A 27,252-nucleotide genomic window follows, 5' to 3' on the forward strand; every position below is an offset into this window, starting at 1 on the left:
ACCACGACACTCATTCTGGTTTTGAACTCTGCGCGGGCCTGGCCCTGCCTGGACTGGCCGTGGGACCGTGTGGCCCCCAGGACTCAGGAGCTCACTGGGCCCACCTGGAGGCCACGGCCTCGGCCCCTGTCCATGTCCCGGTGCCCCTAGAACCAGACTCTGATGGGCGTGGGGCCACAAGGCTTCCCCTGAGCCCTCCCCAGGGAGCTGCAGCCTCCTCCCGCCCTGCCTCCCCTGGGCCCCCAGCTGTCCCTCAGCACCCCCAGCCCCTCTGCCCCGGCATGGACCCTCCCAGCCTCCTCCCGCCCTGCCTCCCCTGGGCCCCCAGCTGTCCTTCAGCCCCCCCAGCCCCTCTGCCCCGTCATGGACCCTCCCAGCCTCCTCCTGCCCTGCCTCCCCTGGGCCCCCAGCTGTCCTTCAGCCCCCCCAGCCCCTCTGCCCCGGCATGGACCCTCCACCCGCCCGTCCAGGCTGTGGGAGCTGGAGTTGCTGCCGCAGCCTCAGCTCCGTGTCCGTGCCCAGCGTGGCCCTGCCTGCCCCTTGCACCGTGAACTGCTCACACCAGCCTGGCCCCTGCACCCTGCACTGACCCCCGCCCCGCCCCGGCCCACCAGAGGGCCACAGGCCACGGAAGCCGCTGCAGCCCAGGTGGTGCCTGTCGGCCTCGGCGCTCCCTGGTGTCTCGTGCTGGTGGCCACCCACGTCCCTGATGGTCCCCTGGTGGCCACTCCCGGCCTCTCGAGCTTCCGTGGGACTGGGTTGGGTGGCCTCAGCTCCTCTCCTCTCCAGCTTGTACTGCCCCCCGTATCTCCACGCAGGAGGCCCCAGAAACCTGTACAGGAATGAATTAGGGTGTGGAGCAGCTCTGCAGAGATGAAAGAAGCACTCCAGCCTCAGTTTCCCCCTTGCACTTAGGGAGTGGGGCGGGGACACCTGACACCCTGCAGGAAACCGGCCGGGTTGCGCCACCTTCTGGACGTCTGGGGTAGTGCACCCCGTGGCCAGTCTCCGGCAGCAGCTCGTACTGCGAGGGGCTCTGTTCCCTCAGCTCTGGGGATGAAGCGCCACCCCGCCAGAGGTGCATGCAGGCCACAGACCCGAGGCCAGCTGGGGAACCAGAGCAAACAGGAGCAGTGCTGGGCGGAGGCGTGTCCCCAGCCCCCAGGGCACTCTCAGCCCCTCTCCACACTCCATCTGTGCACCCGGGACTTCCCCTCGAACCCTCAGCCTTTGGCCTCAGAGTGGTGGCTGGAGCTGAGGGCAGCGGGGAGGCCTTCCTGAGAAGCTGCCGGCTTGACCCGTGCCGCAGAGTGACCCCGTCCTGTGGCTGCAGCCCCGCGGGAGGCAGGCACCGTGCTGTAGACCCCAGAAGGCACCACTTGTCTGAGGGGCCCTTTGGGGCCTTGTTGCCCAACGCTGGGGGCCGGCCAGGCCAGACCTGCTGCCCAGCACCTCCCGTCCTCCCCCACATCCGCCCCTTGACCCAGGGACCCTTTGCATGGCCACGTGGATGGGTCCGTGGAAGTCTGACAGGCAGGGAGCGGTCACGAGGGGTGAGGAGGCGGCCACGCTGGGCTCGCCTCAGCCTGGGATCAAGGGGTACCGCAGTGGGTGCAGGCGCCAGGGGTGCAGGCAGCACTGGGGGGCCGAAGCACCGCTCAGAAAACCAAATGTACATTCCTGTGCGACACTCAGGTGCTCCATTGTTCTAGAAGATTCCATGGAGGCATGAGAACAAAACAACCACGTCACACAGCACCCCAAAAGCTGCTGTCATTCCGCTGCTGCTGTCGGGGAGGGGGAGGGGCTGGCTCCGGGGCGCCCGCTCAGAGCCCTAGGCTGAGCCCAGGAGCTGGCAAGGCAAGACGCACGTGGGGTCCTGGGCCATTTGCCATCCTGCACGGGGACCCCCAGGCCCGGAGGGACACTGCACCCCTCCCAGTGCTCAGACAGGGCAGGACGGGGAGGAGGGGGAGCCCAGGGAGGATCCTTTTCCTTATTTGCTTCCAGAAGGCTCAGCCCCTGCCAGTGGGCCCTTCCTGGCCCCACCCCCACAGATGCAGCCCACCTGACGTGGCCCGGCCCTGGCCAGAGCCCCGGGCCAGCTGTGCCTGGAGGCCTTGTCAGTGCCTATGCGTCCGCGCCTGGGCAGGGGACAGCAAATCACTGCATCGGTGGCTCCGCGGGGGAGGCCACTGGGAGGCTCTGGGGCCTGGGTAAGGCCTGGGTGGGCCTGTGTGGAGGAGACCCCGAGACCCCGGCTCTGCTCTGCCACCCGCACTGGCCCGCCAGTGCCAGAACTGGAGTGGGGCTGGCCCCTTGCTCCTCTCTGGGGGGCCCAGCACCCCCCCAGACCCAGTGTGGGATATGGGCTGAGCAGACCTCCTCTGGCGGGGAACCTTCCAGAAGCAGGGCGTGGCCCCGTGTCAGTGCCTCGGAAGACTGGGTGTGATTAACGTCGCCGTGGGTGTGACAGCCCGCCCGCCTTGCCCCTCCCTGCAGCGCGCCAGCCCAGCGCCAGGCGCTTAAAAATAGCATCGGACCCAGCGAGGGCCGAGGGCTGGAGTGCTGGGGTATCACAGCCCCGGCGGGCTCGGGCCCTCTGCACCCCGCCCAAGGCCGGCTCCAGACACAGGCAGGACGAAGGGGCCGTGTCTGCCCCCTGCCCATGACCTTGGCCTGCCCACCTCCCCACCACGGCCCCCTGCCAGCAGCTTTCCTTAGGCCAGGAGGACAGGGCGGGAGGCGGGGCTGGGTGGGGAGAGGCGAGGGGGGCGGGCAGCTCCCCCCGCTGTCTGCAGAGTCCGAGTCCCCGTTTCAGAAACACCCACCAAGGGCGTCACGCCGTGGTCTCACAGAATGACCTGGGCTGTACCCTGTGGATTTTGTTCTCTTGGGTTTTGGGCTGACTCCTGGCCCCGTGCTCAGGGATCATTCCCGGCAGGGCTTGGGGACCCTCTGGGGTGCTGGGGACTGAACCTGGGTCGGCTGCATACAAGGCCAGCGCCCTCCCGCTGTGCTATGGCTCTGGCCCCTCCGTGGACTTTTCAGTGCGGACACACTGTGGGTGACGTCCTGCCCGGCTTCTCCAAGGGCAGAGCCGGGAGCTGCGACACGGCGGCACACGGCTCCCGAGGCGCACGCCGGCAGAGCTGCGGGTTTGCAGACAGGCCGTCTGGGAGGACGCGGCCCCGTCAGCCTCTCGGGGAGCCTGGGGCCGCCTGCTCTTCAGGCCCGAGAAGACTTCAGGCGTGCCGGGGGCGGCCCAGGAGCAAGGCCACTGCCTCTGTGCTCCGGCCTCCCTCCGTCTACTGGCACAGTGCACCCGTCTGCAGCAGACGGGCCCGGTCGCGCGCCTGGCTTTCCACCGCGCTCTGTGTTGGAGCGGCTCCGCGGCCTGCCCTGGGGGAGGCGAGGTGCCTCTACACTAAGCCCTACTCTGCTTAGGGATTGGCGGTGCCGCCGAATACGATGGGTCAGATTTGCAATATTTCAAGGGTTTTCTGAATCATCAGCGTGAGAACACTCTGGTCACTGCACTGTTGGGGGGGACATTCCTTGTCCCTCCCGCGGAGCTGGGCCGGGCCTTCTGAGGTAACTGTCCTGTGGCGACGCACCAGACAGCCTTGACCATGCCCCTCCTGACCTTCTCACGGAGTCCAGCCATCTACTCAACATGGACACTGTCCCTCCTGGTTGTCGCTTTTTTTCAAGTGAAGGGTGACGTGAAACATAAAGGGATTTGTTTCTGTCACATAGTAACTGGAGCAGTGACATCAGGCCGTCATTGTCATGAAAAATAACCTTTGGGAGAAGCAACGAACTTTCCTGGAAAGTGAGTGTGACGTGGGCCAACACTGACTATATGCTGTCTGGCCGCTGGCAACCCCCCCACCATGTGACCAAGTGCCAGCCTCGTCCCTGCTCACAGTGCTCCAAGGGGAAGCAAGCTCCAGCCTCCGACTCCAGCTCTAAGGCAGACGTGATCCCAGCATGAAAGGGGTCTTGGCACAGGAATCAAGGAGCAAACAAACCGTCAAGCTCCAGAGCCTGTTCTACGGCCACGCTGCGGAGAGCTGCGGGCTGACGGGAGACCCCTGGCCTGGAGAGCCCCGGCCTCTCCAGGGACACAGTGCCACAGCTTCCAACACAGGGGAAGCGGCCTCCCGAACCGTCTCTTCATCAATAAAAAGAACCTGGCGAAGTGCCTGTGCAGAGAGCGGAGCTTCTCGCTTTGAGACAAGAAGTCTTTTTTTTTTTTTTTTTGCTTTTTGGGTCACACCTGGCGATGCACAGGGGTTACTCCTGGCTCTGCACTCAGGAATTACCCCTGGCGGTGCTCAGGGGACCTTATGGGATGCTGAGAATCGAACCCGGGTCGGCCTCGTGCAAGGCAAACGCCCTACCCGCTGTGCTTTTGCTCCAGCCCCCGAGACAGGATGTCTTGAGCGAGGGCCGTGCCCTGTGGAAGACCCTCCCGCTCTCTGCAGCTCCCCTCCATGGAGCCGCCATCCCAGCCTGGCCACCACAGGGCACAGCAAGCAGGCTTGGGTGGGCAAGGCTTTGTTCTAGCCCAGCTCCTGCTCTGCTCCCCTGCTCCCTGGCTGCCCGCCTGGCGGCTGATGACCTTCTTGCCAGGTGAGGAGAAGGATCTACTGATTGCAGAGCGTGTCATCAGGGCTAATGAGGCGTGAAAGTGCTCTGTCCCCCGGCATTTCTGCCCTTCCTGCTGCCACTGCCAAACCCTCAGCGCCACAGGCCTTGGCAAGAGGCCTACAGAGTCATGGCCCAGCTCGAGGCTTTGCAGTGTTGCCTGCCAGCTGTCCTTCGGCAACTGTCTGAATCACTCAGCGCCCCAGCCTCCCCCTCTGAAGAACAATATGAGCGGGCACCGAAGGAGTGTCCTCCATAGATGAGTTCATGCCACAGCGACCCTGCTGCCACCACCGTCCTCTGAAGAGGGAACTCTGGAGCTCAACTCGGGGTGCATATGGTTATCCGCCCAGCTGCACTGAGGAGTGGTGTAGAAACATTCCACAGCCATACGGGGCAGGTGGCCTCAGGTGGCCTCCCTGCACTGTCTCCATCTATAAAAGAGACCCAGCGAAATGACTATGCAAAGTACCCACTTTGGGATTCAGGATGTGACTCAGAGGTAGGGGCCCTGTATGCAAGAGGGCATGAGTACAATTCCCGCCAAGTGTCAGCCTGGTTCCACCAAAGGGGAGGTGGACACGCACATGCACACACACACATACACATACACACACACACACACACCTAGAAGAAAAGGGGTGATGAACATACAGACTCTGAGGTTAGGGTTGATAGACATACACACTGAAATTAGGGGTGATGGACCCACACATGGTGAGGTAAGGGGCAATGGACACACATGTTGAGGTAAGGGGTGATGGACATATTCTGTGGTAAAGAATGATGAACACACATGCATAATGCTCCAAGGTAAATGGTGATGGACATACACACTGAGGTAAGGGGTGATAGGCACACACACTCTGAGGTAAGGGGTGATAGACACATATATATACTCTGAGGTAAGAGGTGATAGACACACATACACTCTGTAGTAAGAGGTGATAGACAGACATATACACACTCTGAGGTAAAAGATGATGAACATACATGCTGAGGTAAAGGGTAATAGACTTATAATACCCCTTCCCTCAAGGTGTGTAGGACACACACACTCTCTGAGGGAAATGGTGATGGGCACATACTGTGAGATAAGGGATAATGGATACACACATACACACAAACACTCTGAGGTAAGGGGTGATAGATACACAAACATACTCTGAGGTAAAAGATGAGGAACATACATGCTGAGGTAAGGGGTAATAGACACACATACCCTGAGGAAAGGGGTGAAGGACATACCCACACAATCTAAGGTACAGGATGATGGGCACAAACACACATACTCTGAGGTAAGGGGTGATGAGTGCACACACTCTGAGTGAAGGGGTGATGGACATACACACTCTATGAGGTAAAGAACGATGGACACATACATACTCTAAGGTAAATGGTGATAGACATGCACACAGAGGTTAAGGGGTGATAGGCACACACATACACTTGAGGTAAGGGAATAGAGACACAGACATACTCAGAAGTAAAGGGTGATTCACATACATGCTGGGTAAGGGGTAACAGGCACACACACTCTGAGGTAAGGGGTGATAAACACATGCTAAGGTAAGTAGTGATGGACACACACACTCCCTGAGGGAAATGGCAATAGACGCACACACACTCTGAGGTAAATGGTGATAGATACACACACTCTGAAGTAAGAGGTGATTGACACACATACATACTCTGAAGTGAGAGGTGATGGACACACACATATATACTCTAAGGTAGGGAGCAATAGATACACACCCTGAGTGAAGGGGTGAAGGACATACACACCCCCTGAGAGAAGTGGTGATGGACACACACTATGAGGTAAGGGATGACAGACATATACACTCTGAAGTAAGAGGTGATGGACACATACATATTCTGAGGTAAAGGATGATGAGCACATGCTGAGGTAAGGGGTAATAGACACACCCTGAAGAAAGGATGAAGAACACACACAAACACACTCTAAGGTAAGGAATGATGGGCACAAACACACATACTCTGAGGAGGTAAGGGTGATAGACACAGACATACATACTCAGAGGTAAGGGTTGATGGGCACACATACTCTGAGTGAAGGAGTGATGTACACTAGCACACTATTTAGTAAGGAGTAATGGATGCACACATACATACTTGAGGTAAAGGGTGATGGACATACACTCTGAGGTAAATGGTGATAGACACACACTCTGAAGTAAGGGGGACAAACCTACACACCGAGGCAAGGGGTGATGGGCAACACAGATACATACTTTAAGGTAAGGGGTTATGGACACTGAGATAAGAGGTGATAGACACACACAAAAAAGGGCAATGGACATACATACACTCCCTGAGGGAAGGGGTGATGGACATACACACACACACTCTGAGGTAAGGTGTGATGAACACACACACACATACTCTGAGATAGTGGGTAAAGAACATACACACACACCTTGAGGGAAGAGGTGATGGGAGCACATATATACTCTGAGGTAAAGGGTGATGGACATACATTCTGAGGTAAGGGTGACAGACACACACATTCTGTGGTAAATGGTGATATACACACACTCTGAGGTAAGGAGTGATGGACATACATACACACTCTAGAGGTAAAGTGTGATAGATACATACACGCAGGTAAGGAGTGATAAACACACTGTGGCAAGGGGTGATACACACACATACTCTAAGTTAAAAGTTATGGACACACATATTCTGAGGTAAAGGGTGACAGATACACACTGAGGTAAGGGGTGATAGGCACACACAAAAGGGGTGATGGACATCACTCCCTTAGGGAAGGGGTGATGGCATACACACCCACCCTGTGGGAAGGGGTGATGGATACACATACATACTTTGAAGTAAACAGTGATGGACATACACTGAGGTAAGAGATTATGGACATATACACATATATAACATGAGGTAAGGCGTGATGAATACACACACACACACATACACACACACACACACACACACTGAGGGAAAAATTGATGGACATGCACTCTGAGGTAAGTGGTAACAGACATACACTCCCTGAAGGGAGCGGTGATGGGCATACACATACACATACATATTCTAAGGTAAACGGTGATGGACACAAGTATACACTCTGAGGTAAGGGGTTATGGGGACACATATACATATTCTGAGGTAAAGGGTGAAGGACACACGCACACACACACTCTGAGGTAAAGGGTAATGAACAAAAGCACACTTGCTCTAAGGTCAGGGTTGATGGACACACACATACATACTCTGAGGTAAAAGGGTGATGGACATATATTCTTAGGTAAGGGGTAATAAGACACATACACCCTGAAGGAAGGGTGATAGACACACACTCTGAGGGAAGGGATGATGGACACACAGAAATCCTCTGAGGGAAAGGATGATGGACATATATTCTTAGGTAAGGGGTAATAGACACATACACCCTGAAGGAAGGGTGATAGACACGCACTCTGAGGGAGGGGATGATGGACACACAGAAATACTCTGAGGGAAAGTGTGATGGACACACATACCCCTTGAGCTAAGGGGTGAAGGTAACATGATGAAGATGGCACTGCCTGTGTTAAACTTCTGGTACCTCTAAGCCAGCCAGTGGCTGCTGTGGGTAGCCTCATGTGTGGGAAAGCCTCCACAGCAGGAGCACAACGGCCGTTGAACTAGATACACAATGTGGGACTGGGTCAATAGTACAGCAGGTGAGGCATTTGCTTTGCACACTGCCAACCCGGGTTCAATCCATGGCATCCAATACGGCTCTTAAAGTCTGCCAGGAGGTGCTGGAGCGATAGCATAGCAGGTAGGGCATTTGCCTTGCACGCGGTCAACCCGGGTTCGATTCCCAGCATCCCGCATGGTTCCCTGAGCACTGCCAGGAGTTATTCCTGAGTACAGAGCCAGGAGTAACCCGTGCATCGCCGGGTGTGACCCAAAAAGAAAAAAGTCTGCCAGGAGTGACCCTGAGCACAGAGCCAAAGTAAGCCCTAAGCACCACTGGGTGTGGTCCCCAATTAAAAAAATATATATATATAGGGGCTGGAGCAATAGCACAGCGGGTAGGGTGTTTGTCTTGCATGCGGCCAACCTGGGTTTGATTCCCAGCATCCCATATGGTTCCCTGAGCACCACCAGGAGTAATTCCTGAGTGCAGAGCCAGGAGTAACCCCTGAGCATTGCTGGGTGTGACTTAAAAAGAAAAATAAATAAATAAAATAAAAAAATATATATATACACACACACACATTGTGTCTGAGAGTATCGAGGGTAGGGTGCTTGCCTCCAATGCAGCCATCTCAGGTCCACTCCCTGGCAGTGCATAGGGTCCCCCAAGCACCACCGAGTGGCTCTGAGCCAGGAGTCAGCCTTGAACATCGCCGGGTGCGCCCTACTGCAGGAATGTCCCCCCAGACTGTAGACTCCACTTGCTGCTTCTGGGCAGAGCGCCTACTTATCTGGTGAATGCAAGCAAGTGAAGGATCACCCGCCTCGGAACAGGACACCTTTTCGGGTCCCACAGTCAGTCCTCTGCCTCTCAGACACGTGCATTGGTTGGGCGTGCGGAGACCTCACACCAAACCGCGAGCAATGGCGTTGGGTGGCTCCCGGGCCTCATCCCTGCTCGCCTGCCATCTAAACCCACACAGAGCAAGAGGCCCTGGTGACTGGGTCTCAGCATGGGGCAGAGTCCAGGGCAAGGTGAGCTGTCTACCGTAACCTAACCGGGGTGTGCAGGGACCGAGCGCTCAGAAAGCCATGCCTCCCGCCACGGGACTCGGGGGCAGCCCTCGACACCCCTGCGCCAGGGCAGAGCCCGCACGTGGGGGCACTTTTGTTTTCATCCTGTGTGTGCCGAGTTGGTACAACCCAGGAACCAGAGTGTGGAGAAGTCTGTGTGCACAGGTTAGCACGGTGGAGCCAGGGGACCTGGTCCAGGTGTCCCTGCGGTGTCATCCTTTGTGAGGAAGAAACTGTGAAGGGAGTGGGCAGGGCAGGAAGAGGAAACGGAGGCGTGTCTGCGGGAGAGAGCCACGTGTGCAGGAGACTACCCTGTTCTGTTGACTTGGGGTGCACTGAAACTCCCAGGGAAAGGTACACGAAGCTCACAGAACAGACAGCAGCCAGTGACAGGCGTGATCGGGGCTCAGAGCAGCCGACGGGAGATCAAGCAGGGATGAAGCCAGAGGCTGTCAGGGAACTTTGCACGCGGGGGCCTCAGGCTCACTCCCTGACACCGCATGGTCCCTGGAGAACCACCAGGAGTGGCCCAGGTAAGACCAGAGCACGTAAGACCAGAGCAGCCGCAGTGACGCTTGCCTGTTGTCCTGGGGCATCACAGCGGCAGCCTCAGTCCCACCTAGACACACACGTAAGGCACTGAGGCAGCAGCTGTCACCTTGGAGACTGCAGGGAGCCAGTCGGTGCCTGCCGGTCGGCTCAGGAACCTGCTTCTCTCTCCTATTCTGGACTCCGGGATGAAATCCGGGGACTCACACCTGAAGGAGGACAGCTATCACCGAGCCATAGCCCAGGCGGCATCTGCTTTTAGTTTTTTTTTTTTCTTTTTGGGTCACACCCGGCGATGCACAGGGGTTACTCCTGGCTCTGCACTCAGGAATTACCCCTGGCGGTGCTCAGGGGACCATATGTGATGCTGGGATTTGAACCCGGGTCGGCTGCATGCAAGGCAAATGCCCTACCTGTTGTGCTATCACTCCAGCCCCTGCTTTTAGACTTCTTGGGATCTTGACCCTCGCCGGGGGTGCTCGAAAACTGAACTGGCTCCCGCACGCCCAGTTCCTGCTCCAGTCTTTGGAGCTGCCTTCCTGCTCCTGAACACTTAGAGGCTGAAAAGGATTTGTTTGGGGGCCACACCCACGGCGCTGGGGGTTAGTCCTGGCTCAGATGCCCATGTGGGCAGGGACAGAGCCCTGGGTCCAATCCCCCCTCCCCCGGTCAAGAATGAGAGTCCAGGGGGCTGGAGTGATAGCACAGCGGGTAGGGCGTTTTCCTTGCACGCGGCTGACCCGGGTTCGATTCCCAGCATCCCATATGGTCCCCTGAGCACCGCCAGGGGTGATTCCTGAGTGCAGAGCCAGGAGTAACCCCTGTGCATCACTGGGTGTGACCCAAAAAGCAAAAAAAAAAAAAAAAGAGAGAGTCCAGGGGCTGGAGCGATAGCACAGTGGGTAAGGCATCTGCCTTGCACATGGCTGACCCGGGTTCGATTCCCAGCATCCCATATGGACCCCCGAGTACCGCCAGGGGTAATTCCTGAGTGCAGAGCCAGGAGCAACCCCTGAGCATCATGGCTGGGTGTGACCCAAAGAAAAAGAAAAAAAAAGAAAAAAAAAGAAAAAGAGAGAGTCCTGGTAAGCCTAGCGGGGAGCAGCCTCCAGGGTCAGGACAGGCCTGAGGTGCGGCTGTGTGTCCTGGCAGGCTGTGTGTCCATCCACTTCTGACCTGGGCAGAGGTAGGCAGGAAGGTGGGTGTGCGCTGCCCACCTGGCAGTCTAGTGCTGGGGCCCCTCTGGGCCGTGGCGTAAGGTCTGAGTCGGTGCCCACGCTGGCTCACGGTGGACCGGCTGGGCTGTGAGAGGGGCCACGCCAGGACCAGGCTGCACGAGAGCCCGGGCAGGGACCCGCTTCCTTGGGCCTCGCGTCAGGGTTGCTTCTCAGAGGAAAGCTGGGCCTGGGACAAAGGAAGGCGCTTGGAGCGTGAGCACGGGCCCCGGCCCGGCTGAGGAGTCCCCAAGTGCTCCTGACCCTGCCCTGCCTTTGCAGCAGGACCTGCTGGCCGTGCTTCTGTGGCGCCCAGGGGGGCTCAGGTGCGGGCCACCGGGAGGCCCAGGACAGCCCCCGTCACACCGGCCTGTCCTCCGAGGGCGGCGCCCAGTGTGCGCCCAGCCTGGGTGGGAAACGCGGCCGCCGGGACACAGGGGAGCCGGCGCGGGGAGGGGCCGCAGGGGCAGAATCCTGCTGGACTGGGGCTCGGACAGGCTCCTGCTTCTGGGGGGGGGTCTGGCGCCCCCAGGCCTGCAGACTGCCCCGTGCTACGCCCCCCCAGGTCCCACCCAGGGCGCCCCGAACCTGAGGCCCCCACCGCGGGGTCCCGGGCTGAGCCCCTCTCCCGTCCTCCCCCCTCGGTGACAGCCGCGGGTGCGACAGCCCAGGGCCTGGGGACGGTCCCCCCGCAGACACTGAGAGTGGGGGGCTCGATCCCGGGCTGAGGGCACGGCCAAGGTCACGGTCCTGGCTGGGCGCTCGCGGCACCCGCGGCGCCGGTGAGCATCTTCCCAGGGCTCAGGACTCGGCCTGACAGCGCGGGGAGAGGGTGGGCGGCCCCGGGTTCTCCCGCTTTCTCGAGCGGTCGCCCGGGGCGGGGGTCCGGGCCACCCGGGCGGGGCGGGGCTCAGGGGCTCCTCCCGGCGGGGCTGGGGGCCGCGGGGGTCCAGACGGGCGGGGGGGGCGGCCCTTCCCGCGTGCCCGGGACGGCGAGAACAAAGCCGGGCCGCGGGCGTGGGCGGCGGGACCCTCGGCTCCACAGACGCCCGCGCCGGGCGCTCGGGGCGCGGCGACAGCGGCCGCCGCCCAGCCTGTGGCCGCGCGGCCCCGGCACGTCGCCGCGTCGCGCGCCCACGGGCCCGGCCGCGCACTGTGACCCGCCCCGCCGGAGCGCCGGGGCCCAGAGAGGCCGCGCGGCCGCGCCAAGGTCACACAGCGCGGCCGCGGCGGGGCCGGGGGCCGCGCCGACGGCGACCCCCCGCGCCGCGCCCACGCGCGGAAGCGAGTCGCGCCGGGCCGGGCGGCCTCGCCCCGCACCGCGCCGCGCGCGAGCCGCGCGAACAAAAGCCGCGGGATCCGGCCCGGGTTTTCCGCCTCGCCCGCCGCCCCCCGGCTCGGGTTCCCCGCGCCCCCGCCCCGGGACCCCTGAGGGGGCGGCCCCGCGCGAGCGACAGCCGCGGGGGGCGGGGCCGCGCCGGATTGGGGCCGCGGCACAATCGCGGGCCGAGGAGCGGCCGCGCGGCCAATCGGCGGCGGGGGCGGGCCCGGCCGGCGCGGCTGTCGCGAGAGGCGGCCGCCCCGCCCACTCGCGCCCCGTCCCGGCGCCCGGCAGCAGCGCAGCGGCGCGCTCGCGGATCCGTCCGCCGCGCGGGAGCCGAGCGCGAGGCCCGCGGATCCCTCCGCCGCCGCCGCCGCCGCCGCCGCCGCCCGCGCGTCCCGCCGCCTCCGCCGCCGCCCGCCGCGCTCGCCGCCCGCTCCCGGCGCCGCCCAGCGCCGCGGCCTCCCCCCGGGTAACGGCCGGCCCGGCCGAGGCGCGGCGGCGGCGCGGCGGCATGGCCCGGGCGGCTCCGTCGGGGGGCGGCCCGCAGTGACGGACCCTGCGGCGCGGGGGGCGATGGGGGCGGCCGCCTCCCGGGCGACGACGACGACGACGACGACGACGCCGCCGCCGCCGCCGACGCGGACGCCGAGCCGCCACCGCCGCGCACCGGCCGCCGCCGGGGACGGGCGCGGGCCAGCCGCCTGCCCGTGAGCGGGGGCCCCGCCGCCGCTCGCCGCTCCCGGCCGCCCCGGCCGCCCCGGGCCGGCCCCTGGCGGGGGTCCCGCCCGCGCCCCCCCCGCGCCCCCGCCGCCGCCGCCGCCGCCGCCGCCGCGCCCCGCCGCGCCCGCCCGGCCTCGCCCGGCCGCGGCCCGCGCGCGCCGCCCCGGCCCGCGGCGCCCCCGGCCCGCGCCCGCCCGCGCGCCCGGCCCCGGCCCCGGCCCCGGCCCGGCCGCGGCGGCGGGGGCGCGGGGGGGCCGCGGCGCGGGCGGCAGCATGGTGGAGAAGCGCTGCCCGCTGCAGAGGGACGGCGTGTACCGCTGGTTCGCCGAGCTGCCGTCGCCGCAGCGCGTGGAGTTCCTGTGCGGGCTGCTGGACCTGTGCATCCCGCTCGAGCTGCGCTTCCTGGGCTCGTGCCTCGAGGACCTGGCGCGCAAGGACTACCACTCGCTGCGCGACTCGGAGATCAAGGCCAACAACCCCGCCGACCTGGGCAGCCTCACCAACCTCACGGACGAGGTGGTGCGCAGCAAGCTGCTGGTGTCGCTGGCGCTGCTGGGCTCGGAGCAGCGCGAGGCGGCGGGCGTGCTGTACCGCACGCTCACGCACATCGACTCCATCATCCACAACTACGGGCTGCAGCTCAACGAGGGCCGCACGGGCGATGAGTTCCTGCTGCTCTTCACCATGGCCTCCAACCACCCGGCCTTCAGCTTCCACCAGAAGCAGGTGCTGCGCCAGGAGCTCACGCAGATCCAGAGCAGCCTGAGCGGCGGCGGCGGCGGCGGCCCGGCCAAGGGCGCGCTGCCCACCTGCCCGGCCTGCCACAAGGTGCGCGCGCGGGGGGCGGCGGGCGGCGGGGCGGCGGCGGCTGGACGCGGCCCCCTGCGGCTCTCGCCTGTGGTCGCCGCGGGGTTTCGATCTGCGCCGCATCTTCCCCGGTGGCGCCCGCCGCGGAAGCGGGTTGGAAGCGGGTTTCCGCCAAGCGCGCGCGGGCGCCGCTGCAGAGCCTGCGGCGGGGATGCTGCTCCCGGCTGGACGCGGCCCTCCCGGGAGGGACTCCTGAGCATTGCCGGCGTGGCCCCTGAAAACAGCCCCCCCCCCCCCCCCCCCGCCCAGCATCCCACCGGCAGAGTTCTTCCAGCTAGCCGGGAACCCGAAGGAACGGATGAGGGGCCGGACCCCCCATCCCGCCCGGCCAGGGTCCTGGTCTAACGGCCACCTGGAGGCTGCCTTGTCCGTCCTGGGAGCGCCTGCCCCCGCGCCAGTGCTGTCTGCGCCTCTGAGCACACAGTCTGGCTCTTCCCTAGACCGACCCGTCACATCCCAACTGCCCTTTGTTGCTTCAAAGTCAAGACCCGACGTGGTCTGATGTTTGGGTGGTTGGCGGAATAGTGTCCCCTGTTGTGCCTCCGTAGTCGTAAGGTCCGGCGAGAGAAACCCTGGGGGCTGGGAGTGATACCAGCGGGAGGGTGCTTGCCCTGCATGTGGCCAACCCGGGTTTGAGTTCAGTCTCTGGCATCCCATATGGTCCCCTGAGCATCACCAAGAGTAACCCCTGAGCATTGCCGGGTGTGACCCAAAAAGCCAAAAAAAAAAAACCAGGAGAAATCTTGAGGGTCAGGGGGAGCACAGCCCCATTGAAGCTTTTCCATTTCCTTTGTAAGCAGATATGTATGTATGTATGTATGTAATAAACACACATGTATAATTGGTTCCGGGCCACACCCAGCGATGCTCAGGGTGGGGCCCCAGACCAATCTTATGTAGACATATGTGTGTATGCGTGTCTGTACACACTCCCACTGTTGTGGTTTTGCTCAGGACTCTGAGTTTAGAGACTGCCTTATCTCGGAGATGAAGACGTGCTGTGTCCTTGGCTTGGGGGCCTCCTGGCTTAGTCCTTCCCGCGGCCGTCCCGTCCTCGCCGAGCCTTCCTGTGGCCCCTGTGCGGTTTTGAGGGATTTTCTTTTGTTTCTTTTGGGTCCTTATTTCATGTGCTGCTGTTTTAAACTGTTTTCTGATGTCGTTATAGCGGCTTCCCCAAAGCCTCACTCTGTCACTCTCTGCAGAGGGCAGCCGGCTGTTCCCGGCACCCCAGGGAGGGACCCCCGCGTGCTCAGGTGTGCCCATCCTCAAGAAATCTTAGTTGCTCTGAGCATCTGTAGGAGTTTAGACACGGAGGAACGTGAACCAGGCGTTTCAGTTGACCAGCGTTGCTGGTGGTCCAGGGAGTCGTGGCCGGGAATAGCCTGGTTGGCTTTACTCAGATACAGGCTGGCCTCTGGGCCAAGTTTACCCTCCCTCCCTCCCTCCCTCCCTCCTGCCCGCCCTCCCTCCCTCCCTTTTTCCCTCCCTCCCTTTCTCCCTCCCTTCCTTCCTCCCTCCCTCCCTTCCTCCCTCCCTTTCTCCCTCCCTCCTCCCTCCCTCCCTCTCTCCCTCCCTCCATCCCTCCCTCCCTTTCTCCCTCCCTCCTTCCCTTTCTCCCTTCCTCCCTTTCTCCATCCCTCCCTTCCTCCCTCCCTCCTTTCCTTTCCTTCCCCCTCCCTTCCCTCCTCCCTTCCGTTCTCCCTTCTTCCCACCCTTTCTCCCTTCCTCCCTCCCTTTTTCCTTTCTCCCTTCCTGCCTTTTCCCCTCCCTCTCTCTGTCCTCACTTCCTCCTCTCTCTCTCCCTTTCCTGTGTTGGGGCCGCCCTGGCGGACGGTGGGACACTCCTCCTTTGTGCGTGTGTAGCTCAGGGATACATGCGGTGGTTAATGGACTTGGAGTTCATGACACCGTGTTTGCGTCGCCCTAGAAGAGACCCTGTCCCCTGCCGTCACTTCCCAGCCCCGAGCCCTCCTCGGACGCCTCCCGTCTGCAGAAGCTCAGGGCGGCCTTGAGCCCGTGGGCACTGCCCGCTGTCTGTGATCTGCAGCAGGTATTCCGGACTGTCTGCGTCTGTCACATCTTTGTTCTGTGTGCTGGGCTGGCTGTGTCGTCCCCCGCCTCCCCTGCGCGGATGCCCTTCAGAGTGCCATCATCGGGTGGCACGCCAGGTGCCTCTCCAGACAGGAAGTGCCTGCTCGCACCCGGGAGGGAGGAGGGAGCCGGGGCAGCCTCAGCTGGCTGCTCTGCCAGGGGGTTCTTAAGAGACGCACACGAGAGGAGAGGGGAGAGGAGAGGGTTGCCGAGAGGAGAGGGTAGAGGAGAGGGTTGCCGAGAGGAGAGGGTAGAGGAGAGGGTTGCCGGGAGGAGAGGGGAGAGGAGAGGGTTGCCGGGAGGAGAGGGGAGAGGAGAGGGTTGCCGGGAGGAGAGGGGAGAGGAGAGGGTTGCCGAGAGGAGAGGGTAGAGGAGAGGGTTGCCGAGAGGAGAGGGGAGAGGAGAGGGTTGCCGAGAGGAGAGGGGAGAGGAGAGGGTTGCCGAGAGGAGAGGGGAGAGGAGAGGGTTGCCGAGAGGAGAGGGGAGAGGAGAGGGTTGCCGAGAGGAGAGGGGAGAGGAGAGGGTTGCCGGGAGGAGAGGGGAGAGGAGAGGGTTGCCGGGAGGAGAGGGGAGAGGAGAGGGTTGCCGGGAGGAGAGGGGAGAGGAGAGGGTTGCCGGGAGGAGAGGGGAGAGGAGAGGGTTGCCGGGAGGAGAGGGGAGAGGAGAGGGTTGCCGGGAGGAGAGGGGAGAGGAGAGGGTTGCCGGGAGGAGAGGGGAGAGGAGAGGGTTGCCGGGAGGAGAGGGGAGAGGAGAGGGTTGCCGGGAGGAGAGGGGAGAGGAGAGGGTTGCCGGGAGGAGAGGGGAGAGGAGAGGGTTGCCGGGGCTTTTGTTTTTAAGAGCTTAGTGGGGGTGGGAGGGCGGCGCCTCAGCCTTTGGCTCAGCCCCGTCTTGTGCCCGCGGCTTCTCTGGCGTGCCCTGGGACAGGTCCTGTGGAGTCGATGCCACCTCTGCTTTCCCCGGGCAGCTGTGGCCTGGGTCTGCGTGCCGGCCAGGGGCTCCAGCTCCGCTCTCAGTGCTCTGGGCACTTGGGCACACGCTGCAGGGTGCCCGGGTCTGATCTGGGTCTGCTGCTGGCGTCCAGGCTGCCCCTCCGGGGGGAGGTCCTGCAGCGCCTTGGGGCCCTTCCTCGGTCGTCACTCGGGCATCACCCCTTGGGGGGGCGGTGCCCCCCAGCCTGCCGTGCCCTCCCCGTGTTGCGCCGAGCACTGGCACCGCCTGGCCCTCAGCTCTGCGCTGCTCCCAGCGAGGGTTGGCCCTTGTGGTTCCGGGGGCCACGCCAGCCAGCGGTTTGGAGACTAGTGTTGGCCGGTCTCAGCCCTCTCCAGAGGTTTGTACGTGAAGAGCCCTCACGCGCGCTGAGAGCGTTTCCTGTGGGAAGCAGGAGCGCCACGGAGAGAACTAAATAGGGGAATTCTCCGGCAGCGCGCTCGGTCCTGGACGTGGCCTGCAGGGCCGGGAGGCTGCCGCAGCGACCGCTGTCCCGTCACCCGTGGCCGGCGAGCCTCAGGCACGGTCAGCAGGCCACGTCGCTGGAGGCTGGAGGCTGTCAAGCCCTGGGGGGTTTTCGGGTGGCAAGTTCTTAGAAAACTCTCTGGCCTGGACACGGTCTGGGCAGGGCCTGTCCGTCCTTCTCTCCTGTGTCCGTCCCCCCTCGCTGCCGTTCTGCTCCCTCTTTCTGTCTCCTCGGGACGTTCCTGGGCCTGGTGTTGGCACTGTGACTTCCTGCCTCCCCTGCCCCCTCCCTCCACGCGTGGCCTCACCCTCTTCGCTCGCTCCTTTCATTCCTTTGAACTGGCAGGGCGGTGGGTTTGGGGGCGCCCAGCTGTAGTCGGCGATCCCTCTGGCAGACGGGGGTCGGACCAGTTCCCCATACGAGCAGGGGCCTTCTCCTGTGTCGTCTCTCCGTCCCGCTTTTCCCTTCCTTTTCTCTGTCATCTCTTGGTCACCAGCCCCTCCCCAACCCTCAAACAAGGACCCGCCTGTCACCTCCCAGATGTCTTTGCTTTTGTTCTGGGGCCACACCAGGCCTGTGGTTTTCAGGGTTCCTGGTCCTCTCGAGGGGTCTCTCCTGCCAGGGCTCGGGGTGCTGTCTTCTCTCCGGCCCGAGAGTCCTGTGCCCTCCTCCCATCTGAGCTAAGGAGCACTCGCACCCTTGGACGCCCTGGCACCGGTGTGTTTAAGCGTTTACGTGCGATGGTGCGAGAGGGGCTGGGGGGTGTCCAAGCTGCTCCTGGTTCCCGAGCTTCCCCTTAACCCTCCCCAAACCTGGAACCCAGCTTGGCCCCAGCTTCTAGCGGTGTTTACTAGAAAGCAATACCTAGTCCCTTTTTAAATTTTCCTTTTCCATAAAAGAATAGTTTGGGGCGCCCTGCCTGGCAGTGCCCCCTGAACAACTCCCGATTGCTCAGGAGTCTGCCGGAAGACCTGTGTGGTGCCGAGGCCCTCCCAGGGCTCGCCCCGTGCACAGAGGTGCCTTCCCTCTGTCTCCCTGGCCCCGGGCGGGACGCGCCCCTGCCTCGCGTGTGTGAGGCCCCAGGAGGAGAGAGGAAGGAGTGCCTAGCAAAGGCATTGCTCGCGCACCCTGCCCCCCCAGACCTGGAAGGTCGCACACGCAAGGTTTCGGCACATCCAGTTTCTTTGTTTGTTTCTGTGTCACACCTCGGTTTGCTTGGGGCTCATCCTATCTCTGCCTTCACAGGTTGCCCCTCGGGGTGCTGCGGATTGGCCCTGGCTTGGCTGCGTGCAGCGTAGGCGCCCTTCCGCCGTAACTATCCCTCTGGCTCCGTCTGATTTCTTTCTTTATTTTCCTTAAAATTTTCCTTTCCTTTTCTTTTTTTCTTTTTGGGTCCCACCCGGCGATGCACAGGGGTCACTCCTGGCTCATGCACTCAGGAATCACCCCTGGCGGTGCTCAGGGGACCCTATGGGATGCTGGGATTTAAACCCGGGTCGGCCGCGTGCAAGGCAAATGCCCTACCCGCTGTGCTATCACTCCAGCCCCTCCTTTCCGGTTTTTTTTTTTAGGGGGGGGTGGTCACACCTGGCGATGCACAGGGGTTACTCCAGGCTCTGCACTCAGGAATTACTCCTGGGGGTGCTCAGGGGACCATATGGGATGCTGGGAATAGAACCCGAGTCTGGCTGCATGCAAGGCAAATGCCCTACCTGGTCTGCTATTGCTCCAGCCCCTACTTTATTATAAAGTTGTTCGCAATAATTTATTACATTCAATATTCCAACACCAGTCTCACCACCAGTACATCTTCCCACCACCAGTATTTCGAATTTTCCCCACCACCACACAGCCTGTTCCAATAGCAGGCCCTAAGTAATTTATTTTGTATCGCTTGTTATGAACAATCTACTAAGAATGATCAGTTTCTGTAGAAGAAAGTGTGTGAAGATTGTATCTCCGCCTGGAGCCATTAAGCCCTTGTGTAAGAGATTTACTCACGTGCTGTTACAGGTTGAGCCAAGATCAGTTACCTTCTACTTGACACCCCGTCCGGATCTGTCAGGTGTAGAGTATGAGATGCTGCGCTCTCTAGAAATTGTAAAATTTTAAACAGGTTGGCACAGCTGGAGTTGTCTCTAACTGGGTGGTGCCTGTGGGGGCCGGAGGCACCTCTGCAGTGTGTTGCTCTCTTGAGAGATTTATTTGTGAGTCTCTGGATCGTGGCCGTTAATGAGCTTATATGGCACCAGAGGCAGTTCCCAGGTGTGACTGCCAGGCTCCCGGAGCAGGTGGCCTGTCCCCGACTCCCTGCAAGCCTGGAGATTTCCGTCACAAAACCCACGTGCTAGAGTTTTCAGCAGATTCACTCATGGGTCTCACCTGGGCCTGTGAAGACGGGCTGCAAGCATGGTGGTGATTTAGTTCTGGAGGTTTCCGGCTGCCAGGGCTCTGTTGGGGCGGCGAATCCCCCTCCTCACTCCCCACTCTGAGCTGCCCTGGGTGTGAGGCCCAGCCTGGGCAGGTCCAGAGTAATGTCTCTGTCTGATTTGATTACTTGCATGTTGGCGACTTTCATTTCACACCAAATGACTAAAACCCCGTCCTTGGGCCGGAGCGATCGTACAGTGGCTCAGGTGCTTGCCTTTGGTCCCGGCACCCCGTATGGTCCTGAACCCCACCAGGAGTAAGCCCTGGGTACTGCCAAGTATGGCCCCTCAAAAGCAACAACTTAAAGACAAAGTCCCTTCTCCTTTCCTCAGCCACCTAGCTTCATCTCCTCCTCTGCTCGTTGTAGAACCCAGGACTGACCTCTCCCTGCCCCAGTCTGCCCAGGCTTGGTCCCGGGAGAGCAGTGCTGGGTCACGGAGCTGCCTGCGGTGGCTGGTTCTGCGTGGAGACCCCACAGTGCTGCTCACGGGCCGCTCCCAAGAGTCAGGGGGACCGTGTGGTTCTGGGGAGGGCACCGGGCCTCCTCACTGTCTGCTGGCCCTGCTGTTGGAAGCCACTCACAGACGGCCCCAGCGGCCCTGAGACGCTGCTGGGGTCCGGCTGTCCTTACGTGGCAGAAATGGTCTCTGTTCTGGATCGTTCTCAGAGACCGGTGTTGCGCACTCACCTTGGGGCAGTGAACCTTCCCCACCTTTGGGTCTTGGGCCTCTGAACCCATGCCAGCGTGCCCGTGTTTCAGGGAAACGGTCCTCTTGCCCCTGACAGGACCTAGAAGCTTGATTTTCCGCCTCTGTGCTCATCTTTTGACTTGGGCCCCGGTGATGTTTCTGTTTGGTATGGGACTCCCACGCAGTGCTCAGTTGGCCCTGGGCCCACTTTTGTCCCCGTCGTGCTCAGGGCCTTGTGCAGTCCTGTTCGGGCTCTCTGTGCCTCTGAGGCTCGGGTCCTGGTGACGTGCGCTCTGCTCTGGCCATGCTGTGGTCGTGACCTGCATGTCTGTGCCTCGTGTGAGGGTCACGCTCCACACGCTTGCTCTCCGCCACGCCGCGCCTCCTAGTGGGTGCGGGCATTCTGTCCCACGCGCCCGTCACAGTGCTTGGCCTGTACTTGTTTCCCAGTGGACGGCCCCGAGGCCCGGGGCCATTTGAGGAAGCCATCTCTCTCCCGGTGTGAAGGGATGTCCCCCGTCTGCTGGGCTGTGCTCTCTGCTTCGCTTCCCCCTTTCTGCCAGACTCCAGACTTCCATCTCACGTGCTGTGGCTCTTCCAAGAGGAAGAACCTTCCCTGCCCCCAGCCTGCCCTTCGTTGGTGCTTCCCGGGCACACTGGGCTGGGGCTCACAGGTCCCACCCTGCCACCTCAGAGCCAGGATGTGGGGAGCTTAAAATCAGGTTTGGCCGCCCAGTGCCTCTCCAGCTGCGGGCCTCGGTCACTTCCTCCGCGCCCTGGGTGTCCTCCTCCCCTGCTGCGTGTTCACAGTCTTCATCTGCCCGATGGCAGGGTGACACTTCCCTGGCTTCTTTCTTCCTGCCTTGCCATCTGTGACCTTCACAGCTGTTTGTCCAGATGGTCCTTCTGTCCTGCAGCTTTCCCAGTGGGAGCAGGTGCCCGTCTCGGGCCGCTCCTCCCTCCTGGTCTCCTCCTGGGCTGTGCCGCCATGCCAGGCTGATGCAGTTTGTGCCCACTGGCTGTGCCAGGGAACCAGGGCATTGACAGAACAGCCCTGAGGGAAGCTGTTCCTCTGCCCAGATCCGCTCACCCTGGCTTCTAAAGCACAGCTTTGAAAACCGGGCTGGGGGCCCAGAGAGAATGCAGTGACGTTGTCGCCCCCCACTGGACGTGCTCTGGTCGCCCTGCCTGCTCGGGCTGCCTGACCCCCCCCCCGGCTCTCGGGACCGTAGCAGCCAGCACACCTGACCCCCCCTGAGTCCAGCTGCCGTCCTCGCCTTGCTGCTGCCTGTTTCACTCTCCGGCCGTCACCCAGGCCCCCTGCTGCCCGGGCACACGCGGACCATGACTGCCAGGGGCTTCCCGTGATGGGAGGGCTCCCGCAGACAGCTGGCTTGGTCTCCCGCTGGCGCTCCCTCGCTCTGGCCACCAGCTCTCGGCACCCTTGACGCTTCTCTTGTCTGGGACTGCTGCACACTGTGGCACCCGTGGGTGTCTTATCCCCTGGAGGCTGGTCTGCCGAGGCCCTGGGGAAGAGCTGAACTCCATAGGCGCTGTTTTCCCAGACGCTGGAGACAGGTTTCGGGACGAGCCTGTCCCGGGGAGGCACCGTGCTCCCAGGAAACTGGTGGGTGGCCAGTGCTCTCCAGTGCCCTGGGCATCGGAGCAGGACTTGAGTCTAGTCCCCTTTGTCCTCACAGTGACAGGTCGTGGGGATCTGCCTGGGGACTGGAGTAAACGGATGAACTTCATCCAGTTAGAGTTTAGTGTAGTGGCAGTAGATTAATTGCAGAAGGAAGATCATCATAGAATTCAGTCCTGATTGTTTGGGGCTTTGATATAAAAACTTCAATAGAATTACTAGAAAGAAATTATGACCTCAGGTTTCATACTGATTCACAGTGATCCTAATTAAAATATGTATATGTAGAAACTAATTGAGTCGAAACTCAAAAGGGTCACTTTCTTTTTCTTTTTTTTTTAATTTTTTTTTCCTTTCTTTTATTAGTTCACCATGTGGAAAGTTACAAAGCTTTCAGGTTTAAGTCTCAGTTATACAATGCTCAAACACCCGTCCCTTCACCAGTGCACATATTCCACCACCAAGAATCATAATATACCTCCCCCCTTCCCCCCCCTTTTTCTTTTTGGGTCACACCCAGTGTTGCTTAGGGGTTACTTCTGGCTCTGCACTCAGGAATTACTCCTGACGGTGCTCAGGGCTGCTATGGAATGCCGGGGATCAAACCTGGGTTGGCCACGTGCAAGGCAAACGCCCTCCCCACTGTACTATTGCTCCAGCCCTGAAAGAGTCACTTTTGGAAAGTGAGAGGGCTGGAGAATAATTCAGCCGGTAGGTCTGAACGTGCATGTCTTGGTCTGCATGTGCCCCCCACCCCCCGGCACCCCACAGGGCCCCCTGACCTCCATCAGGAGTGAGTCTGAGTGCAAAGCCAGGGGTGCAGCGGAAACAAAGGGACAGAATTGGAGATGCAGGTCGTGGAATACAGGGGATAGGGCACTTGCTCTCCGCGTGGCCAAGTGCAGCCTGAGCCCTGGAACCTCGTGGTCCCCATCACTGCTAGGGATACCCTTCGCATCCCTGCAGTAGCCCGGGCAACACGGACCCAAACACAAACGGGAAAGGATCAGCTAAAGGAATCGGCTCCCTCCCTCTTCTCGTGGAGCGTTTAAATAGGATTTGAGAGCTCGGGAGTATGTGGCCGATAGTCAGATGAGGGAGCTACTTACAAACACAGAGAACCAGCGTTCTGTGGGAAGCGGCGTGTGGCTTGGAGCCTCGAGGGAGAGGGGCCTGCTCTCAGGACAGCAGGGGAGGTGCTGGCTTCGAAGTGGCCGAGCCTCCCTAGGAGTGAGCCCTGAGCACTGCCGGTGGCTCCGGAGAGGGTGGCTTCTGCCTCCGGTACTTTTCCTGTGGCTTGTTTGCCAGCAGCACTGGCCCGAGGGGTGCCCGTGGGTGGGGGTGTGTCACCGGTGCTCTGGCCGCAACCTCTGCCTTGACTGGCCTGTCTTTTTTTTTTTTTTTTTTTTGGTTTTTGAGTCACACCCGGCGATGCACAGGGGTTACTCCTTGCTCTGCACTCAGGAATTATCCCTGGTGGTGCTCGGGGGACCATGTGGGATGCCGGGAATCGAACCTGGGTCGGCCGCATGCAAGGTAAACGCCCTCCCCGCTGTGCTATCGCTGCAGCCCCTCGTCTGTCATTTTTAACTGTCCCCCCACCCCCGTTAGCTGGGGCAGCGGGGTGGGGCTACGTGTTCACCCCGAGCTCACACTGACGTGATGCGCACTGAGATGTGTGCTCCTGGGGCACACTGTTGGGGGTCGCCCCCAGCGGTGTTTAGGGGCCCGTGCATCGCAGGGAATCAGACTTGGGGCTCCCACGTCAGAGCATGCAGCCTCGCCCCGGCCCTCTCTGGCTCAAGGCTCTTGGCTGTTAATCAGTTTGCCCGAAAGTGGAGGGTGCTGGTCACCGAGGGACGGCAGCAGCGCTGACTGTGGCTCTCTGCTGGTGACGCGGCAGGTGACGGGAAGGCGGTGTCCCTCAGCCGCCCCCTGCCCTGAGCCCCACACGGCTGCTTCCTGGGAGTCAGTCCCAGCCCCCCGCCCCCTGCAGCCTTTGTCTGGGGCAGCGTCTCGCCGTGGCCTCCTGGGCCGGGCTGTCTGGGTGGCTGTCGTTTTGGGGGAGTTTCTCTGCCTCTGCTGGGACCCTCGGGCTCGCCCTCAGCAGCTGCTTCTCCTTTGGTTCCTGAGCCTCCCGCGGGGCGGCGGCCGCTCCTGTCTGCTCTGGTGCCGGGGCCCGTCAGCCGCCCCGTCCTGTGGGCCTGTCTCCTCCCCTGCACAGTGACTGGGGCTGGCTGGTCCTGAGGTGAGCTGTCCCCCTTGGCCCCTCTGGCTGCCTCCTGCTCGCTGAGGCCCCCCTGTCGGGGCTCCTGCTGACTCCCAGAATCCCCCTCGACAGGGGGCCGAGGCGCGTGGGGCCTGCCGCAGGGCCCGCTGACCTGGTGCCCCTCTTGTTCAGGAGCCCCTGCTGTCCTCCCTCGCTACTGTCTCTTTTCTTTCTAAATTGTTTTTGGGCCACACCCGACAGTACTCAGGGCTCAGGGCTCTGTGCTCGGGGATTGAGCCTCGGCCAGCTGCTCACCGGCACGTGCCCACTGTACTGTCTCTCTGGTGCCGCGACTTATTTACTTATACATAAATTACTTAGGTGTGAGAAGAGAGGAAAAGGAATACTGGTCAAGAGGCAGCACGATGGAAAGCAGCTCAAGGGAGCAGCCGGCCTGAGAGGTGTCCAGGGAGCTGTCTCCTGGGACAGGGCTGGTGGCCAGGTGCCCGGCACTGCTGTGACGCTGCCTTCGATGAGAGGGGCTGGCGGGCTTTGAGGAGGGGCAGTCCTTCCTCCCCCAGCCCCAACGGAGTGGGCCTGGAGTCGGGGGTGGGGCCTGTGGCTCTGGGGGAAGCCGTGACCTTCACCGTGACCCTGTGCGCAGTCAGGAGTCTGCAGTGCTCCAGGAGCAGCAGACTGGGGGCGCACCGCAAGGCGGGAGGCAGCTCCTGGGGCCCCTGGGCGGTGCAGAGGGACAGTTGCCCGAGGACCTTTGGCAGGAGTCCGCTGTGGTCTCACTGTCCAGGAGCCAGGGCTTAAGTACTCAATGTGTTTTGCTGAGATTTTGAACAGTAATTCTTTTTCTTTTTTTCTGATAAGTTGAGCTGTAGGGTAAGAAATAACAAGGAATCAAAAAAATTTTTTATGTGGGAAACAGTTTTTAGTGAGCATTGGCGTTCCCTGGGCTAAGTCAGCGAATAGCTTTCGTTATTAAAGCGTCTGCCCGTTGGGGCCCCGGAGACATGCGATCGCCATTCCGGGAAGATGCTTACGCAGCACTTTTCTTTCTGATTTCATGTATTTTTGTTCCGTTGACTTAGAAGTGTTTAACAGATGTTGTTCTTTCCTCCTTGGAGGTGGTTTGCCTGGAATGTGAGCAGGGCTGCAGTGGCTGCTGGCCCACGCTGGGCTCGTGTTCGCACTGCCGTGTCTGCTGCCCGCGGCGCTGGCAGACCACCCCCCACTGGCTCTGCCCCCTGCCCCGGCCCTGTCTGCTCCCTCGGGCAGCCCCCAGCTTGGCATATCCTTGGTTTGTGGAGTTTGCTCCTGTTTACTTTCGTGCTGTTCATTTCTTGTACAAAGGTGCTTACATGGAGATTGAGCATCTTTAACTTCTCTGGCTCTTGTGGCTGTTAATCACTCAGAGTGGAAGGCCTTTTTTTAAATGTTTGCTTTTTGGGTCACACCCGGCAATGCACAGGGATTACTCCTGGCTCTGCACTCAGGAATCACCCCTGGTGGTGCTCAGAGGACCTTACGGGATGCTGGGAATCGAACCTGGGTCGGCCGCGTGCAAGGCAAACGCCCTCCCCGCTGTGCTGTCGCTCCAGCCCCAGTGGAAGACCATTAATGCTGCATTTTCTTCTTTTTTTCAGTGCCTCCTTGTTGGACATGTGATTGATATGTCAGAAATTGTACGTTGCTTCACTTATCTGTGTATTCCTTTCTTTTTTTGTTTTGTTTTAAATTTTGGGTCACATCATCGATGCCTAGGGGTTACTCTTGGCTTTGCACTCAGGAATTACTCCTGGTGGTGTTCAGGGGACCATGTTGGATGCTGGGGATCGAACACGGGTTGGCCTCATGCTACGCAAATGCCCTCCTGACCTCCTTGTGTATTTCTGAAACTTTTTGTGGAATATTTTTAAAACCACATGATGTTTAATAATACGTATATAAGTTTGTTTAAATATTCATGTTGATGGATAATTATGTGGTTAGACGTAATTTTTATCTTTGTTGAGGTTCTGTGATTTACAATATTATTAATGGGGGTTTCCTGTGTACAATACCAAACCCACTGCCAGTGCACCCACCTTCCTCCCCCAAGTCCCCAACCCCCCTTCTTTTCAGCTCCCCCCAACCCCCCAATAAACTCAGATGTGTGGATCTGTTCTTCTGTTGTGTTGCTTGGGGCACTTTGTTGCTGCCTTGCCATGTGTCTTCACGTGCCCCTGTAGATTATTCTTTTGTATCCATCCCTTGGACTTCACTCAGCTTGAGATCCCTTGCTTCAGCTGTAGCTACCAAGGACATGATTTTGTCCTTTTCAGAACTGTATAGTATTCCATTGTGTGCAAATCCCACAGCTTTTTTTTTTTTTTTTTTTTTTTGGTCTTTGGGTCACACCTGGCTCATGCTCGGGGATCCCTCCTGGCTCTGCGCTCAGGGGTCACTCCTGGTAGGTTCAGGACCATTTGTGGTGCTGGGGATTGAACCCAGGTTGGCTGCGTACTGCGCAAGCCCCCTCCCCTCCCTGTTGTACCGTCTCCTCAGCTCCTCCCACAGTTCAAAATTTTTTTTTAATTTAATATAGAAAAAAGTGGCAACTGTTGATGCAGAGATAACAAAGTTGTGATATTAATATCAGTAGATCTAGAAGACAGGCTTA

The 27,252-nt window shown here is 60.5% G+C and overlaps 1 protein-coding gene across 1 annotated transcript in view; it reads left to right on the forward strand.

The window, feature by feature from the left end:
• Positions 1-13,418: 13,418 nt before the first annotated feature.
• The window catches only part of ZCCHC14 (zinc finger CCHC-type containing 14), a 45,996-nt gene continuing 32,162 nt past the window's right edge, over positions 13,419-27,252 (forward strand). Inside the window, exon 1 of the mRNA XM_055146203.1 lies at positions 13,419-14,028. Coding sequence (XP_055002178.1) covers positions 13,474-14,028 — 555 coding nt within the window. The 5' untranslated portion in view covers positions 13,419-13,473. The remainder of the gene's footprint in view (positions 14,029-27,252) is intronic.

This window comes from Sorex araneus, chromosome 8 (assembly GCF_027595985.1).
Source record: "Sorex araneus isolate mSorAra2 chromosome 8, mSorAra2.pri, whole genome shotgun sequence".
In the NCBI taxonomy this organism is placed as follows: Eukaryota; Metazoa; Chordata; class Mammalia; order Eulipotyphla; family Soricidae; genus Sorex; species Sorex araneus.